At 44.0% G+C, this 17,725-nt stretch overlaps 1 protein-coding gene and 1 pseudogene across 4 annotated transcripts; one reads left to right on the top strand and one right to left on the bottom strand.

Moving 5' to 3' along the window:
* Positions 1 to 273: 273 nt before the first annotated feature.
* LOC135507167 (protein FAM151A-like) lies at positions 274 to 2,273 on the top strand (annotated as a pseudogene).
* A 91-nt stretch (positions 2,274 to 2,364) lies between these two features.
* Positions 2,365 to 17,322, bottom strand: LOC135515391 (acyl-coenzyme A thioesterase 11-like). Of its 4 annotated transcripts, none has more exons than XM_064939073.1 (18): positions 17,165 to 17,322; positions 14,135 to 14,320; positions 12,107 to 12,948; positions 10,353 to 10,525; positions 9,309 to 9,378; positions 9,127 to 9,187; positions 8,899 to 9,000; positions 8,626 to 8,761; positions 8,325 to 8,478; positions 7,903 to 8,022; positions 5,166 to 5,304; positions 4,962 to 5,017; positions 4,791 to 4,857; positions 4,240 to 4,323; positions 3,878 to 4,011; positions 3,574 to 3,738; positions 3,350 to 3,476; positions 2,365 to 3,142 (listed from the first exon to the last, which is right to left on the bottom strand). In XM_064939073.1, exons 3-18 carry the CDS (start codon positions 12,145 to 12,147, stop codon positions 2,954 to 2,956), a joined length of 1,818 nt encoding a protein of 605 aa, XP_064795145.1. In that variant the 5' UTR covers positions 12,148 to 12,948; positions 14,135 to 14,320; positions 17,165 to 17,322; the 3' UTR covers positions 2,365 to 2,953. The 4 variants fall into 4 exon arrangements, with proteins under 4 accessions (XP_064795145.1, XP_064795139.1, XP_064795160.1 ...); XM_064939067.1 differs by lacking the exon at positions 17,165 to 17,322 and adding an exon at positions 16,808 to 17,072; XM_064939088.1 differs by lacking the exons at positions 12,107 to 12,948; positions 14,135 to 14,320; positions 17,165 to 17,322 and adding an exon at positions 11,105 to 12,090.
* Between the last annotated feature and the right edge of the window lie 403 nt (positions 17,323 to 17,725).

Here is a 17,725-nt window from a genome sequence, read left to right on the forward strand (position 1 = left end):
AAATATGCTCCTAAGAACTAACCTACCTAACGCATACAACAGGTATATGATACTATTGTATTTGGACTCCTTCGGGCATAAAGCTGAACTTCAAAAGCATTCAGGCAGCGACTCCCTCCCTAGACTTCCTGAGCATGACAAACCAGACTAAAGGGATGAATGGACCAGTGTGGCTGAATACTGACATCCTCCCTGGGTTTAATGTCGCAGCCTTCTGACCTGTCATTAACGGATGTGAGTGAGTAGCCAGGAAAGAGCAATCCTATTAGCCAGATGTACGCCATCATCGGCATGTACGCCATCATCGAAAATGCCCCACAGAAAGTCACCTTTCCCGTCCACTCTGTAATGGCCAGAAATAGACGGCCTCACAACAGCTGGCTGCTCAGTCACTCGCCAAGGTAACTGGAACTGCTCCTATATACAGTAATTGATCTAGTTAGGATTTTCAAATCGTTCAATCACACTGGGAGGAGGTTACGAAAATATCTCAGGTTTGACTTGTTCACACTCACTAGTTATCACATTGGACAGCAACAAAGGATCTCCACTTCTGGTTAGACTGTTCTGAACTCGGAGCTTAAAACGTTTCTCGCAAAAAACAATAGTGTGAACGACCTGCTGTTCGTCAGGGACAACACCAACCTTGAACTGGTCTACTACCTGTCCCAGTTCAAAGAAGCTGCCAGTGGACCTCCCAAATCCTTTGTATGAGGTAATCTACAGTAACTAACGTATGTCGTCATACAAATCATCATTAGCCTATTTGTTATTATTACCATTCCCCTTTCCGGTCTTGAAAATGTAATTACTTCACAATAAGGTATTTTCAACAACTAGTAAAACCAAATGGTATTTCCAACCAGTCCATCCTGATGTTAGGACTAAGTTGTATGTGTTTGTGTGATTGCAGAGCAGAGATCAGCCCGAAAAGGTTCTACCCTGGAGGAGACCTGATTTGACTGTTTTCAGCCAAAATATTGAGATTGTCACTACATCCAGTGGAACAGTCACAGACCGAGCCTCACTGCTTTCCCTGCTGTCAGGTAGACCTGGAGGGATTATGATGGGTTGAAACCTAAATGCCACCCATTGACAATTGCAAGATGTGTTATATACAGATGGGGGGGGGGGTTCATCACAATTTGAGTCCGTCCAGTGACATTCATACTTTCTCAAATTGACAATTGAATAGAGGTCAAATCTCCTGATTGCTTCATAACCTTACACAGTGCCAGTGGGATGCTCATCATTCCAGTGGGATCTGGTTCCACCCAGCCTGGAGTCCCAGTGGCGGACAGCCCCCGTCCAGAGTTCCCTCTCCAGGACTGCCTGGACCTGGTTTTGGCCTCCCGAAGCCCTGGGTACCTACCTGAAGATCCAGTCCCAGAGCTAGCTGGAGCCCTCTCTCCACTTCCTCAGCTCAGCCTACCACTGGGACCTCCTGTATGGCCCCGTCTCGGTCAACATGGCCCTGTTCCATGGTGCCTCCCAGACCCAGGGCTACATCTCCGGGAGGGGAGTTCCTCCACAGTCAACCAGGTCTTCTATATCACACTGGCCCCTTGAAGCCCTGGGGGAGGGGTATACCAGGGCCATGGTAGAAGACATGGAGGAGGTACTGAGGGGGCCCTGGCAAGAAGTGTCACTGCAGGTAAGGACCAAGCCACTAGGTAGGTCTGTGAAGGGGCAGAGGAGGCTTCAGGAGGGGCTGCCACGATACTCACTGACAGTGGAGCACGTCATAGAAAGTGGGATCAGTGAGGAGGCTGGACTACAGGCGATCATGGCCAACCTCTGAGAGTGAAGACAGAAGCTTGTTTTGTATATCTCTGAGAACTACCCCACTGGGTAAAAACTGGTTGAATCAACATTGTTTCCACATTATTTCAACCCCCAAAAAAATCAATGTGATGACTGAAAACGGATAGGATTTGCAAAAAGTAATCAACACAAAGTGCATTCTTTTTTTCACCCAACTTTTTACCTAGATCCAATGACATGACCATTTTTGTTGATTTCACATTGAATTCATGTTAGTTGACAACTCAACCAAATGTAAATCAAAACTAGACGTTGAATTGACTTCTGTGCCCAGTGGGACAGGTCTAAGATGTGAAGACATGATCACCTTAAACGGCAGTTTGCTACATTTATTTGTTTTGTTGGATTTGAAGTTGTAAAAAATAAAATCATGTCTTAAATTTCATCGTAAAATATTGATTGTACATTTATTAGCAATTTCTATTCAATATATCCCCCTTTTTTTAATTGCTTTAGTTTAAGATACAATATTGTATGTGTAAAGTGAAACATTTAATAGCCTTGTCATAAAAAACAAATGAATAAATCATATCCGACATATCAAATGCAATTCTGACCCTTTATTGTCAAATAAAGTGCCCTTCTCAGAATAAAAAAGACATCTGGTTAGTATTCTTTCCCTGGAAAAGTTCAAACCCTTTTAAAATGGTTTCAAACATCATATTTTTCACAAGTTATGATTGGGAACATTGCTCAAAAAGAAAAACATATAGTTTTCCACACTAATAATCCTTGCTGTCAACATGGATCAGCTTAGTGTGTGAAAAGGCCAGAGTGCTCTGGGCAGGCTTGAGCCAGGTCACAGGGGGTTGGGTGTCAATCTAATGAACACAGGTGGGGAGTATAGGGAGACTAAGTGCTTTAAGGGACAATCGTAATTACTCACAGCCACAAAAAAACGTTCCTGGTACCAGATCTGTTTTGCTAACTCCTACATTCATGGTCAATGTCAATGACCATAGGAGTTGGCAAGACTGCACAAACAAATCTGGGAATTAGGCTCCTTTCATAAACCATTCTAATAAAATAAACAGTTGAAGATAATCAGATCCTCTAATGGCAGTGTGCTCAATCGATCAGTACAATAGTCATCATGGGTGAGGGGGTCAGGGTGGTGAAGGATAAAGGTTTAGAGTTGTGTACGTTTTAGTGTAGAGGAGGGTGGTTGGGACTGGGGGGTGGAGGCATGGTCAACCCTGTTCTCCTGGAGGAAGGTGTTACAGGTGCAGAAGATGCCGTAGAAGCTGGAGGAGAGCCCGGCAATGTCTGTGGAGATGTAGGGCAGGACCTCGGGAGACGCCTGGTTGAAGTAGGAGATCTAGGAGAGCCAGCACAGGGATAGGAGTTAACATCATCAATAACGGTGCAATCTGTCATGTTCATTTTCCCAGTGGAAATTCAAGGTACTTCAAAGCAAAAGGCAAACAATTACTTCTGCCAAGACCCACTGCTTTGGTTTAAAAACAAGTGCAGGGGGAGAAGTTATGAGCAGACCTACAAAATGACAGTTTACACACTTTGTTACCTTGGAGATATCTTTGGAGACCTCCAGGATGCTGAAGCCGGCACACAGCACCTCTCCCCTGTTGTAGCCCTCTGTAGGAGGGTGTGTGGGTAGAGTGACTGAACGCAGAGCAATAACATAAGGGTCCCTTGGAAGGCGCAGAAAAACATTGTCACTCAATCGCTTTCACTCGCATGGTCCTCTCTTTTTTTCTGCCTGTCTGTGTCTGTCAGTCTGCCACTCACCCACTGTCACACGGTGGTCTCCTGGAGGCCAGGAGGATGAAGTCCTGGACCTTCCCTCCCTGATCGGCTGAAGGGCAGTTACTGGCCCCATCCTGGCCTATGGAAGGAGTCACCACGCGGTACAGAAAGTCATCATCGTTCACCCTAAGAATCAGCTCACACCTCCTGCACAGGGAACGTCATGAAATCAGGAGAAGCCAGTGGGACACATTACACTGTAAATGTGGGGGATGCCGCTGTGTACACTCGAGGCCTTATACGCCACCTGAGAGAGTCCAGAGTGTGCGTGCATACAGATACCTACTCGTAGTTTGGGTCCCACTCCACTCTCTTGCTTAAGTCAGAGAGCAACATAAAGGCCCTCTCAGCTGGGATGTCTATCAACGTCTCGACCTTAAAACTCAACACCTGCTTCTGCTCCAGGGTGTACAGGCTCACCTGGTGGACAGAGGGAGATTACATAAACCAGGATTAGAGCCCTTAGTTTAATATGGGCCCCGAGTTTTTCCTAGTTCGGTCATGTGATCAGGAAAAACTCAGGGCCCCCTTGGCCCTAGACATGACCTTTAAATATGCGATTGAGAAAAATTCAGGGCCCCCTTGGCCATAACCTGTGGTCCACTCTGCCTTGTGGTTAACCTAAAAGAGAGTCTCAAGAAAGCTCACCTTGTTTTTCTCAGAGTTTAACAACCAGTTGTTTCTGGCAGCCAGCATCTTCAGAGCAGACACGTTGTTGTAGCTGAGGTACACCTGCAGCCGTTCACGATAAGGCCAAAGTCAGTTGTTACTACTATCACAGACTACTATCATATTACTACTGTATGTGAATAGGAATTGTTCCACTATTCATATTTTACACTAATTTAGCGTCAAACACAGTAAGTGCAATGTTTTCAGTGGGACAGTTAGACATGACATAGCACTTTTGCAATCACGTTATCACCCCGGCGATATGGGTTATATCTGATTTCACGGCTAACGTAATTGGACAGTCCATAAAACCCGGCACACATATGAACTTTGGTTTTTACTCGTGACTGAGACATGCTTATTATTCTTCATCTTTCTTGACCAGCATTTCAACTCCTGTCGGTACTGTTTACCTCTCACGTCTAAGTTGTATCAACTGTTATGTTAAGAGAGAACCCAAGTGAGAACCAAAGCTTGTAGTCAGTGAGTACATTGAGACATTTGGGGCCCCCCTTCTCCTCCTTTACCTGGTTGCTGAGGTCCCACGGTACAGATAAGGGCACCTCTGTCTGCTTGCAGGATATTATGTACTTCCTGAATAAACACCCAAAAATATATTGGCATCTCCGTTTTGTGCCCTAATTCCAATTATGATCTAGATTTTGCAGTAATGTTAACAAATGGGCTCATCTGTTCACCTGTCAAGTCTGATCTTGTTTCTAGCGATGGCCTCCTGGTAACGTCTCATTCCCTCCTGTCAGTGAGATTCAGATCAGACAACAAGACAATATTGTGAAAATTGTTTAAAATAGGGCCCTTAGTTACTGTTTCTAACATTTTTAGTTAAAATGTGAACATTTATCTAATCTTGATCAGTTGTGAATGAGCATCAGGTGACTGACCAGCGGTTCGGGTCGTATCCTTGGCAACGTGCATGGCTTGCCTTCCTGGTCGCGGATTTCGAAGGTCATGAAGGCGCTGTTGATGTGTCTCAGAGGCTCCTCCCCCTGATAAGCCTCTGCACACACGCCCACCTCCATGCTGCAACATCACGGGGACACTCACGTTACCATCTCAGGTCAGCAGGTCAGATCCAATGAAAGTTAATGAGTGAAACTTGAACTTATTAGAGATTGATCAATCCATTACCGGTAACACTTTAGAATAAGGTTACATTTGTAAAGGGTTTATAAAGGGTTTGTAATTACACTTTTTTTTTTTAATTCCAGGAATTAAGGCCTCATCTGAAGATCTTAAGTCATATTTTTGGTGTGGTTCGGAGAAATCCCTGACTTTGTGAGATCTGCCCATCTGTGAAGTGCGATTGAAATAAAGACGACCTGGAACGTGCACAGAATTCTGTGTTGACACTGACATCATGTGATAGTGCGTCAATTTCTATTCTGACTTGTAATGTTAAAAGGGGATCCCTCAGGAGAATGGCCAGAAGGTTTCCATTTTCTTTTAAGCTATAAATATTGGTATGCCTAACTCAATGCATGATCCGTAGGTTTTCACTTTCCTTAGAAAGGTATCTTTTCAGCAGTTATAAATGTTGGTAATTCATTTGTTAATGGGCAGTGGATTGTCACTTTAAAATAAGGTATACATTTTGCAGTTCTACATGTGGTTAAAACATCTATAGATTATTTGAGAGTTCACTCAGAGCTTAGACATACACGACATGACCAAAAGTATGTGAACACCTGCTCGCCGAACATCTCATTCCAAAATCATGGGCATTAACATGGAGGTCTCCCCTATGTTGCTATAACAGCCTCCACTCTTCTGGGAAGGCGTTCCACTAGATGTTAGAATATTGCGGCGGGGACTTGATTCCATTTAGCCACAAGAGCATTAGTGAGGTCGGGCACTGATGTTGAGTGATTAGGTCTGGCTCACAGTTGGTGTTCCAATTAATCCCAAAGGTGTTTGATAGGGTTGAGGTCAGGACTCTGTGCAGGCCAGTCAAGTTCTTCCACACCAATCTCGACATACCATTTCTATACGTACCTCGTTGGTGCACGGGGGCATTGTCATACTGAAACAGGAAAGGGCCTTCCCCAAACAGGTTGCCACAAAGTTGGAAGCACAGAATCATCTAGAATGTCATTGTATGCTGTAGCGTTAAGAGTTCCCTTCACTGGAACTAAGGGGCCTAGCCTGAACCATGAAAAACAGCCCCAGACCATTATTTCTCCTCCACCAAACTTCACAGTTGGCACTAAGCATTCGGGTAGGTAGCGTTCTCCTGGCATCCACCAAACCCAGATTCGTCTGTCAGACTGCCAGATGGTGAAGCGTGATTCATCACTCCAGGGAACGTATTTCCACTGCTCCAGAGTCCATTGGCAGTGAACATGAGTCACAACTCCAGCCGACGCTTGGCATTCCGCATGGTGATCTTAGGCTCGTGTGTGTCTGCTCGGCCATAAAGCTCCCGACGAACAGTTCTTGTGCTGACACTGCTTTCAGAGGCAGTTTGGAACTCAGTAGTGAGTGTTACAACCGAGGACAGACAATTTTTATGCGCTGTACGCTTCAGCAATCAGCAGTCCCATTCTGTGAGCTTATGTGGCCTACACCTTCGCGGCTGAGCCATTATTTCTCCTAGACGTTTCCACTTCACAATAAAATGACTTAGAGTTGACCGGGGCAGATATAGCAGGGCAGAAATTTGACTAACTGACTTGTTGGAAAGGTGGCATCCTATGACGGTACCACTGAGCTCTGCAGTAAGGCCATTCTCCTGCCATGGAGGGTGCATGGCTGTCTATGGAGATGGCATAGCTGTGTGCTCTATTTTATACACCTTCCCGCAACCGGTGTGGCTGAAATAGCCAAATCCACTCATTTGAAGGGGTGTCCACATACTTTTGTATATATTGTGTACTTATGGGCAGTATTGGGTACTCATCACTACATACATGAGAAGATTCAACACTTTGTTAAACATGTCCAGTCAATGAATGCTGGGTATGAAGACCAAAACTTTCCACTGTTTCACCAACCGACGGTAATACGGTTACCATTTCACACCAGAGCCTTCACCATACTGTCAAAGAGAAGTGGTAAGTGTGTTGACATCATCTGGAAAGGGGTAACATGTTAGGAATGATGATTGAATAATGTCCTGGAAGTAAATTTGGCCAGGGCATCAAGGTTTCAAAGGTGGGTCCAGACACCATGAAAAACAACCTCTTCTGTTTCTGGGACAAAGCACCAATGCATCAATCCCAAAAGTAAGAAAATAAACTATTGTTCAACTGTGCAACTATTGAAAATAAGGTTGCATGATGATACATAAGGGTCTCTTTATAAATGGTTAATAACTGGAGGTAAATACTGGCTCAGTATTTTGCCAACACTGACCTGTTATTGCACTATTTTGACCAATGCGATACAACAATTTATTAATGGTTTATAATGCATTCACAAATTATCAAATAAATTGTTAATAACTTTATTATAACCCCTTTACAAATAGAGCCTTATCGTAAAATGTTCCCCCGATGACTCACCCAATAACATGAGCACAAGTACTCCCCCATTGATTTGAAAGACTCAAATACAACAACAACAATCACTGTCAAACCAATTTATGATTTTGCTTTATACAGTAAATGATCTAAAGCTCACCTGTTCTTGAATGCATTGTTGACTATGGCTTTGAGGACCAGCCGGTCGCCCACGTGTGAGGGACCCCTGAAATGGAACATGTCTATGCTCTGCAGGGTGGGGTGAGCGTTGCACAGACGACTGGAGAGGAGGAGGAGGATGACACAGAGGAGTCAAAAACAAGTCATTTAAATGTCATACGTTTTGTTTTATCTGGAATCAATGTGTAATAACATTACTACACTCAGGCTAGTGTCAAAATACGACCATCGCACTCTCCCAAAAGTTTGGTTGGAGCGTAAAACCCCCCCCCAATTAATCTAGCTATGCAAAAATGTGATAGGTGCCAGTCCAAAAAAGGGTTTATGAGCGCAATCCTATCACATATTTATCACGTATTTAAGAGAATTACAGATGGTGTGCATCTGGTGTGGGTGTTATACCTTGCAGCGATGGTAGCCACGTTCTCCATCCAGGCCATGATCTGTCCTCCGAACGTGTTGACCTGGTGGTTGGCATGAGTGGGAAGAACCAACTCAACACTCTCCACCTGTGTCCTCTCTGCTGGCACTGCCTTCTCAGCCTCCTGGACCTCCACTAAAACACACACACACACACACAGGTTATTACAGAACGTGTCAGCATACACAAATTCAATATTACTCAGCATGACGAGTCATACCCCATTACAGTTCCTGTAGTGGTGTTAGTCCTCCCGCAAAGGTCAATGCCACAGCGACTGACCTTGTTGGAAGGCCCTGTTGGCGAGCAGGTCCTTCATGATATCAGCGTGGACGAGCCTCATCCTCCTCCTCTCAGCTGCTAGACTGTGCTCCACCTGCTCCGCCTGTGTACAGGGGACCAACGGACGCAGCTGCACCTGTAGAGTGGACACCCGCAAAGTCAAGTTAATTGCCGATTACAGCAGAGAGCAGACACACACTCAAAATTACTCAGCAGCAACACTTAAACGTCAACCCAGCATCTTTATAAAGGCACTCTCTCATCCAGTACCACCTTCCCTCCCGTGGTGCGCTGGCTGACAAACGTGGCAACCGCCCGACACACACTCCAGTGGGTATCGCTGAACAGGTCTTCACAGCTCACCACGATGCCAACCTTTAGACACACACAAAGCATCACAGTAGATATCAAAATCACCAGAATTTAACTATTGCGCAGTTGGAAATAAATCTGTTTGGATTTGGACTGGGTATATGTCATAGGGTTTGAATGTGGCCTGACCTCCATGCTGGTGTTGAAAGCTCGATTGACTTTGGCCTTGATGTTGACCACCTGTCCAACCCTGAAGAAACACACACACACACACATCCTTAAGTAAGCCATACTTTATCAGCAGTAGTTGTCAGTAAGAGAGAATTAGTGCACACAACAAAAGAAGGCGACCTAACAACCCAGACACCTACCCAATAGTGTGTTCAAAGTGGATGTCGTCGACCGAGACAGTGACACAGGGACACCCAGCATGCCTTTCAGCTGTGGTGAGTAAATAAATAATGAGGTTGTACTTCCTGTCTAGAGAGTGCAGATTACAGTTAAGAACGGACTACTGTTCAATATACTATACATAGTGTGCCAAGCTTAGGGTTCTCGTGAGTGCAAGAGTCACTTTTGTTTTGTCACAGCAGCACATCAGTAGGAAAAGTGTGACTCTTCAGTCCCGGGGTACTGTCCATTAGCCTAACCTGACTATGTTTTCTCCCCCTAAACAAAAGTTACAAATTGTTATGCCAGAGTCAAAGAGTCTACAAAGTATATTTCATCTGTTGTTATAAGCATAGCCTATTACTCCAGATGGTCAGTAACCGTGGAGGACTCAGACGACAAGTAACAGAGGAGTACTCAGACGACAAGTAACAGTGGAGTACTCAGACGACAAGTAACAGTGGAGTACTCAGACGACAAGTAACAGTGGAGTACTCAGACGACAAGTAACTGTGGAGTACTCAGACGACAAGTAACTGTGGAGTACTCAAGACGACAAGTAACTGTGGAGTACTCAGACGTCCTAGATGTCCTCACCGCTGGTTTTACTTGTGAAGATAACGCTGGTCAGTGTTACAATGTGTTGACATTTCATAGTGAGAAACTATGCCATCATTATATACGCAAAGGGCTTCCTGAGCATGATGTGGACGTGTACTCGATATTATGACTCAACCATGTCTTAGTAAAAGTTTCTCTTAGGTTTCATAGCTATGCAACCTAATCACTAAGGAACTTCAGTCCCATTGCCCTTTAGTGTTCTTAGTTTAAGCTTGTGTTGCTGTTCTTCTCCATTTGTGTTCTGTCTTTTGTCAAGTTCTGAGTTTTGTCTGGACCCCAGGAAGAATAGCATCTGCTTCTCCAACAGCTAATGGTGATCCGAATAAAAATCCTTAAAATTATCATCCAAAAATGGACCAATAAGCCTATTCCCACAAGCCCACTGTGAGCAAGAGAACACACACCTGACAGACAGGCTGTAGAGTCCATCCATTTGAGCAGCTCTCCCACACTGAGCTCCTGGCGGTGGTTGGCATGGCAGGGCATCACTATCTGGCTCTTCTTCACCTCTGTTGGGTTCCTGTACTCCTCCCCATTTTGGTGTCTGCCCATTTTAGGGGTCCCGGAGATGCTTTCTCTAGAAAAATACATATGTTAGTTAATGCGTTTCATTTGGATGACCTCCAACATGTTACCCATAAAAATAGCCAGCAATAGCCAGCAAATACAGAAATACCTACCATCTAAAATGAAATATAGAATATGCTTTATAATTCCTGGGTTTTATAATCCCTGGGTCTTCAAAGGGTTAAATACAAAGATCAGTAGCAAAGTTAACTGTGGCAGTAGAGCTCGCCTGCTCCATGACTCACCTGAACTCAAATATACACAGTAGGTGTGACAGATTCTTGCGCAGTGCCAGTGATTGCAAAATCTTGTTCTGCTATAGGAGCTTCCCTTAACCTAGACAGCTAAGTAGCAGCAATGCTAGTTCATTCTATTCGACAGCTGCAAATACCGTCGTAAAAAAACGTAGCAGCACATTAGCTAAATTAAATCTGAGCTACCAGCATGAATGGACACTGCACTAGTGAGCGCAAGGGTAGCTAACTGCAGAGAAAAGTTCACTCCAAAGTACAAACATGAAATCAAAATGCCCAAGCAGCAGTGGAATCAGGATACGACGACGATAATTTGATTTTGTTTATTCATTTACCTCAAAAGTTATAACACGCACGGAATATTTCGAGATTGGGTTTTTCCAGATCGCGTACACTGCCCAAGTAGTGTCGACAACCTCCGACGCGCTTTAGGTGGTTATGGCATTGTGGTAGGACCGTTTTAGTGACTGTGGGTAGGACGTGACGATAACACCCTCCACATTTTAAGGTGGAATGGATCATTTCACCGGCATATTTCATTGTATCTTGAGTACGACATACAGTCCATTTTAATTGTGTGACATCTATAACCACTCAATAAGTTATGGAAACCCCCCCCAAAAATTTAAATAATGTGTTTATCATAATGACATAGAAATATAGACGCAACATGTGAAGTGTTGGTCCCATGTTTCATGAGCTGAAATAAAAGATCCAAGAAATGTTCTATTTGCACAAAAAGTTTCTCTTAAATTTTGTGCACAAATTTGTTTACTTCCCTTTTAGTGAGTATTTCTCCTTTGCCAAGATTATCCATTTAAAATGACAGGTCTGGCATATCAAGAAGTTGATTAAACAGCAGGATCAGTACACAGGTGCACCTTGTGCTGGGGGACAATAAAAAGCCACTAAAATGTGCAGTTTTGTCACACAACACAATGCCACAGACGTTTCATGTTTTGTGGGAGAATAAAATTGGCATGCTGGTCTGCAGGAATGACCACCAGAGCTGTTGCCAGATCATTTAATGTTAATTTATCTACCATAAGCCACCCCTAACGTCCTTTTAGAGAATGTGGCATTACGTCCAACCGGCCTCACAACCGCAGGCCACGTGTCACCACGCCAGCCCAGAACCTCCACATCCGACTTCTTCACCTACGGAATTGTCTGAGACCAGCCACCCGGACAGCTGATGAAAATGTGGGTTTGCACAACTGAATAATTCCTGCACAAACTATCAGAACCCATCTAATCTGCATGCTCGTTGTCTTCACCGGGGTCTTCACCTGATTTCAGTTTGGCGTCGTAACCGACTTCAGTGGGCAAATGCTCACCTTCGATGGCCACCTGCATGCTGGAGAAGTGTGCTCTTCATGGATGAATCCCTGTTTCAACTGTACAGCGTTGTGTGGGCAAGCAGTTTGCTGATTCCAAAGTTGTGAACAGAGTGCCCCATGGTGGTGGTCTGGTTATGGTATGGGCAGGCATAAGCTACAGACAACAAACACAATTGCATTTTATCAATGGCAATTTAAATGCAAAGATACTGTGACAAGATCACCAGACATGTCACCCATTTAGCATATTTGGGATGTTCTGGATCGACAGCGTGTTCCAGTTCCCACCAATATCCAGCAACTTCGCACTGCCATTGAAGAGGTGTGGGACAACATTCCACAGACCACAATCAACAGCCTGATCAACGCTATGTGAAGGAGACGGGTCACACTACATGAGGCAGATGGTCACACCAGATACTGTTTTCTTTTTTTTAAGGTACAGTATCTGTGACTAACAAATGCGTATCTGTGTTCCCAGTCATGTGAAATCCTTAGATTAGGGCATAATTCATGTATTTCAATTGACTGATTTCCTTATATGAACTGTAATTTAGTAAAAATCTTTGAAATTGTTGGATGTTGCGTTTATTTTTGTTGAGTGTAATTCAAAACCACAACAGTCAGAGGGTAGAGAAACACAATCAAACGTTTGACTATGATGAGATAGATTATCTAGGGTATTTTCAGATATGACAGTATTGACAGTAGAAATGGGAAGGTTATTGTTGTTGTTCAGGCGCTGATTTTTGCAGCTCACACAGCTCCGTTCATATAAAGGGACAGGAACCTCTGAAACGTTTTCGACTTGTACCCCACCCCGACAGACCTGAAGGAATCTGAAGAGGCAAAGCAGAGAGAAGAAGAAAAACCTGGTCATAAGTTTTCAAAGAGCTTTTGTATAAAAATCTAAGTTACTAAGTAAAAATGGATTCACTGTTACTATCCATTTCTGCTTCTAACAAATGTGTGACAATTGTTGGACCAGTAAAACTACACAGCTGTACAGTGTATTTTGTAACTGTTAGATTATGTCCAAAAGGAAATCTAGAATCGGCTTCCTATTTCGCAAACAAAGCATCCTTCACGTGTTGCCAAACATACCGTCGTAAAACTGACTATCCTACCGATCCTTGACTTTGGCGATGTCACATTTACAAAATAGCAACCAACACTCTACTCTGCAAATTGGATGCAGTCTATCACAGTTTTGTCACCAAAGCCCCATATACTACCCACCACTGCGACCTGTATGTGCTCGTTGGCTGGCCCTCGCTTAATATTCGTCGCCAAATCCACTGGCTCCAGGTCATCTACAAGTCTTTGCTAGGTAAAGCCCTCCCTCAGCTCACTGGTCACCATAGCAACACCCACCCGTAGCACACGCTCCAGCAGGTATAGCTCACTGGTCACCCCCAAAGCCAATTCCTCATTTGGCTGCCTTTCCTTCCAGTTCTCTGCTGCCAATGACTGGAACGAACTGCAAAAATCACTGAAGCTGGAGACTCATATCTCCCTCACTAACTTTAAACACCAGCTGTCAGAGCAGCTCACAGATCACTGCACCTGTACATAGCCCATCTGTAAATATTCCATCCAACTACCTCATCCCCCATACTGTTATTTATTTGATTTATTTTGCTCATTTGTACCGCAGTATCTCCACTTGCACTCATCTTCTGCACACCTATCACTCCAGTGTTTAATTGCTATATTGTAATTATTTCACCACTATGGCCTATTTATTGCCTTTACCTCCCTTATCCTACCTCATTTGCACAACCTATATATAGACCTTTTCTATTGTATTATTGACTGCATGTTTGTTTATTCCGTGTGTAACTGTTGCTGTTTGTGTTGTACTGCTTTGCTTTATCTTGGCCAGGTCTCAGTTGTAAATGAGAACTTGTTCTCAACTAGCCTACCTGGTTAAATAAAGGTGAAATAAATCAAAAACGTCAGTCAAATCCTATGTATCTGTAGGTGTATTGACTGGTTTTGCTGAGAGATAAACAGTAGTATTACCTTTATGGTTCTGCTCCTGGTAGACCTGGACACTCTGCAGGTTGATGGTGGGAGAGATGGGATAGAACGTCTCAAGGACGTGGTCGGCTGTGCTTTTGACCTCCTCCTTATCAGCAAGCATTGGGAGAGGGGCCATGCTCTTGAGCAGTAGCCCGTTCTGTTCTCACACCTGGAACAAGTCTTCACCTGGGAGGGAACAGGGGATCAATAACAGGTGCAATATAACGGCTAAGCTATTGATCAATGTCTGTAGTAATTTATGGCTGGCAGTTTACAGACCTTTTTATTTTTATTTTGTGTAAGCATTTACCTACCTTTTGCAGGAAAATGCATTCAAAGTAAAGGGAATGTTTCTTTACTAACAGCGAACGGCGATCAGCGTTTACCCAACTATTTTTTTACCACTACATCACTGATGGCTGGGATTCAATGCAAGTCGCGTTATAGTGCAGCGCACTAAACAGCAAACAACGCGCCTTTAAAAGGGCATTTTCCCCCTGACGTTCGCGGACACTGCATTAATGGTTAGCGCTACACATGTCGGCTGAAGCGTAATTTACTATTAGAAGTTTGTTATATTGTGCTATAACACCTTGTATTGAATCCGGGCCTATACCCCCCTACATATTTATCTGGACAGTTAAGCTAAACTTTAAATTTGTCTTTATACTAAATGTCGCTCTAACTTTAAATACCGGCTCTATACTTATTTGCGGGTATTTTCATACATGTCTTTTTTAACGTTTAGAAAATACTTGATGTCAATGTCAAGTGTTCACATGTGTGTATAAGCACATGTTTATGTGAGAAATGTCATAAGGTGTAACTAAAATAAGCATTCGGAGTCACCAGAAATTCCGGTTACACCATATGCCGGGGGCGGCAGGTAGCCTCACGGTTAGAGCGTTGCTAGATCGAATTCCCGAGCTGACAAGGTAAAAATCTGTTGTTCTGCCCCTGAACAAGGCTGTTAACCCACTGTTCCTATGCCGTCATTGTAAATAACAATTTGTTCTTAACTGATTTGCCTAGATAAATACCCATCGCTCCACAAAAGCCACAGCCCTCGCAGAGCAAGTGAAACCACTACTTCAAGGTCTCAGAGCGAGCGAGCGCGCACCACCACTAACTAGCTAGCCATTTCACATCGGTTACATAGATAGCAGTCTACGATCGGAGGGGAGCCAGTCCTACGCCACCATATCTGACTCGCTTAGACATGATGAGAGAACAGTATGGGCTCACTTGGAGTCTGTCCTAAGAGATGTCAAGAACAAGAATCCACAAATCATGACACTCCACATGATGAGCTACGGTCCCATCACCCAATACAGAAACAAGAAGGACATGTATCTACTTCGCACTCTGCCACATAGTTACGGATTCAAACAAAACACCTGGAACCTTTCTGAAAAAGGCCCACGGGAAGGGGGCATCAGATGGCATGGGTTCACCATACCTTCCCCCTCGGATACTTTGTTGGATCGAACAACAGAAATGGAAGTGAATGAGGACATACAACTCACACTTTCTACCAATCTTCTTTAACAAACCATCTCCCTTTCCCCCCAACATTTTTAAGTCATTCGAAATGAGGGGTCATCCAATGAAAAAAAAGAAGATATTTATTATACTGTAACTTATAATTTCCTTAATGTTGAATATAAGACCACACATTTATTAATGTTTTTAAATTGAAATAATGGTCCGAAAACCTTAATGATTTGTCTATTTCAGGCACACCCGTTGCTGACAGGTGTATAAAATCGAGCACACAGCCATGCAATCTCCAAAGACAAACATTGGCAGTAGAATGGCCTCACTGAAGAGCTCAGTGACTTCCCATGTGGCACCGTCATAGGATGCCACCGTTCCAAAAAGTCAGTTCGTTAAATTTCTGCCCTGGTCAACTGTAAGTGGTTATTGTGAAGTGGAAACATACATCTAAAAGCAACAACGGCTCAACCGCGAATTGGTACAAGCTCACAGAACGGGACTGCCGAGTGCTGAAGCGCGTAAAAAATGGTCTGTCCTGGGTTGCAACACTCACTACCGAGTTCCAAACTGCCTCTGGAAGCAGGCAGAAAGAAGCAAACGCTGCCTTCTCCGATGGGCCCAGAGTGCAAATCAAATGCACTATAGGCCTACTGCTCAGATGACTGTCTGCAGCACAATCTGCAGTTTACACCTTCAGACACATGAAATGGTTCAAAATAGCAAAGAGATGCTGTTTTTATGAGTGAATTCATGTTTCAGTCCCTACTCAGCACTGTCAACACTTTGTATTCGACACTTTTATAAGCCATAAAATGTGAGTTCTTCCTACTTCCACTCAGCGCCTCAACTTGCACAGCAACAGTAATGAATGAGTAGGAAAGTGTTGTATTCGCGAACGTGACAAATAAACTGATTTGATGCGCTCGTTTTGAGATCAGAGCGAGAGCTGCATGTAGCCACGTGTGCACATTTTGTTCATGGACAAACTTTTACTATTTTATCTGTGGATTAATTGTCGGAGTAGAGGACCTTGTATATTTAAGGTAAAATAACCCAATGTTTATATCCCTGGACAAATTAGTTAGCAACAGCAAGCTAGCTAAATTGCCATAAATGTGTAATGATTTCCGACCTGTCCGCAAATCAATATAGTACAATATAAACATCCTCACTCACATCTGCCACGTTTACTGCTTGCGGGGTCTCCACCCGGATCATAAACGCGTTGAAAGTGAGGGGTTTGGCCCACCCGGATCATAAACACGGTGAAATTAACGAAAGGGAGGGGTTTGGCCGAGAGCGACTTCACTTCCTTTACTTCTTCTTCGATGAGGTTTAACGGCGGTTGGCATCCAAACACTTTTGCATTACCGCCACATACTAGACTGGAGTATAAATCAACAAAACTACCTTACACTCAAACGCACCACCCTACTCCACTAGTCCTACCTCAGGCCAACAGCTTGAAAGGACAGGACACCACCACTCAACACATCCTGTAACTCTTCTGACAAGTCTTGTACACCCAAATACCTCTCTGCAGCTGCCACCACAACCTCATTTTTCAGAGACTTGTGTTCCATCCCTCCAGTACACTTGATAACCATTTCTATAAACACTAAAAATCTAATCTTACTCAAGCATATATCACTTGTTGACCTATCTCTCTGTACTCGTACAGATATACTACTCACACCACACCTTTCAGGATCCCTCCCACCCCAACCCATCTTCCTCTACTTTCTTCACTGCCTCAGCATATGACAACTTCTGCACTACTCTAACCCCGGAAACCTCAGCCTGCCTCTCTCGCAACTGACATTTCTGATCCCCAGCCCTATGGGCACCCTTCCAATTAACACATACCATTACTTTCCCCAATGCTACTCATTCCTTTGTCTCATGCCCTTCTGCACACTTCTCACACCTAAGAACCTCCTTCGTACACACTGCTGCCACATGCCCATAAGCTTGACACCTGTGACAACATAATGTATTAGTATCAGAGAACTTCACCACACCTACCCCCTCCGATACTTCGCCCTCGTTCACTTCCATTTCTCTTGTCTTCGATCCGACGTACAGCTCACTCTG

Source organism: Oncorhynchus masou, chromosome 3, assembly GCF_036934945.1.
Source record: "Oncorhynchus masou masou isolate Uvic2021 chromosome 3, UVic_Omas_1.1, whole genome shotgun sequence".
Taxonomy (NCBI): domain Eukaryota; kingdom Metazoa; phylum Chordata; class Actinopteri; order Salmoniformes; family Salmonidae; genus Oncorhynchus; species Oncorhynchus masou.

Coding starts and splice junctions, on each gene's coding strand:
- LOC135515391 (XM_064939073.1), bottom strand. CDS start 12,147: ATGAAGAGCACACTTCTCCAGCATGCAGGTGGCCATCGAAG. Junction 4,858..4,961: donor AACAAGATCAGACTTGACAG/GTGAACAGATGA, acceptor GTGTTTATTCAG/GAAGTACATAATATCCTGCA. Junction 3,143..3,349: donor TCTCCAAAGATATCTCCAAG/GTAACAAAGTGT, acceptor TGGCTCTCCTAG/ATCTCCTACTTCAACCAGGC.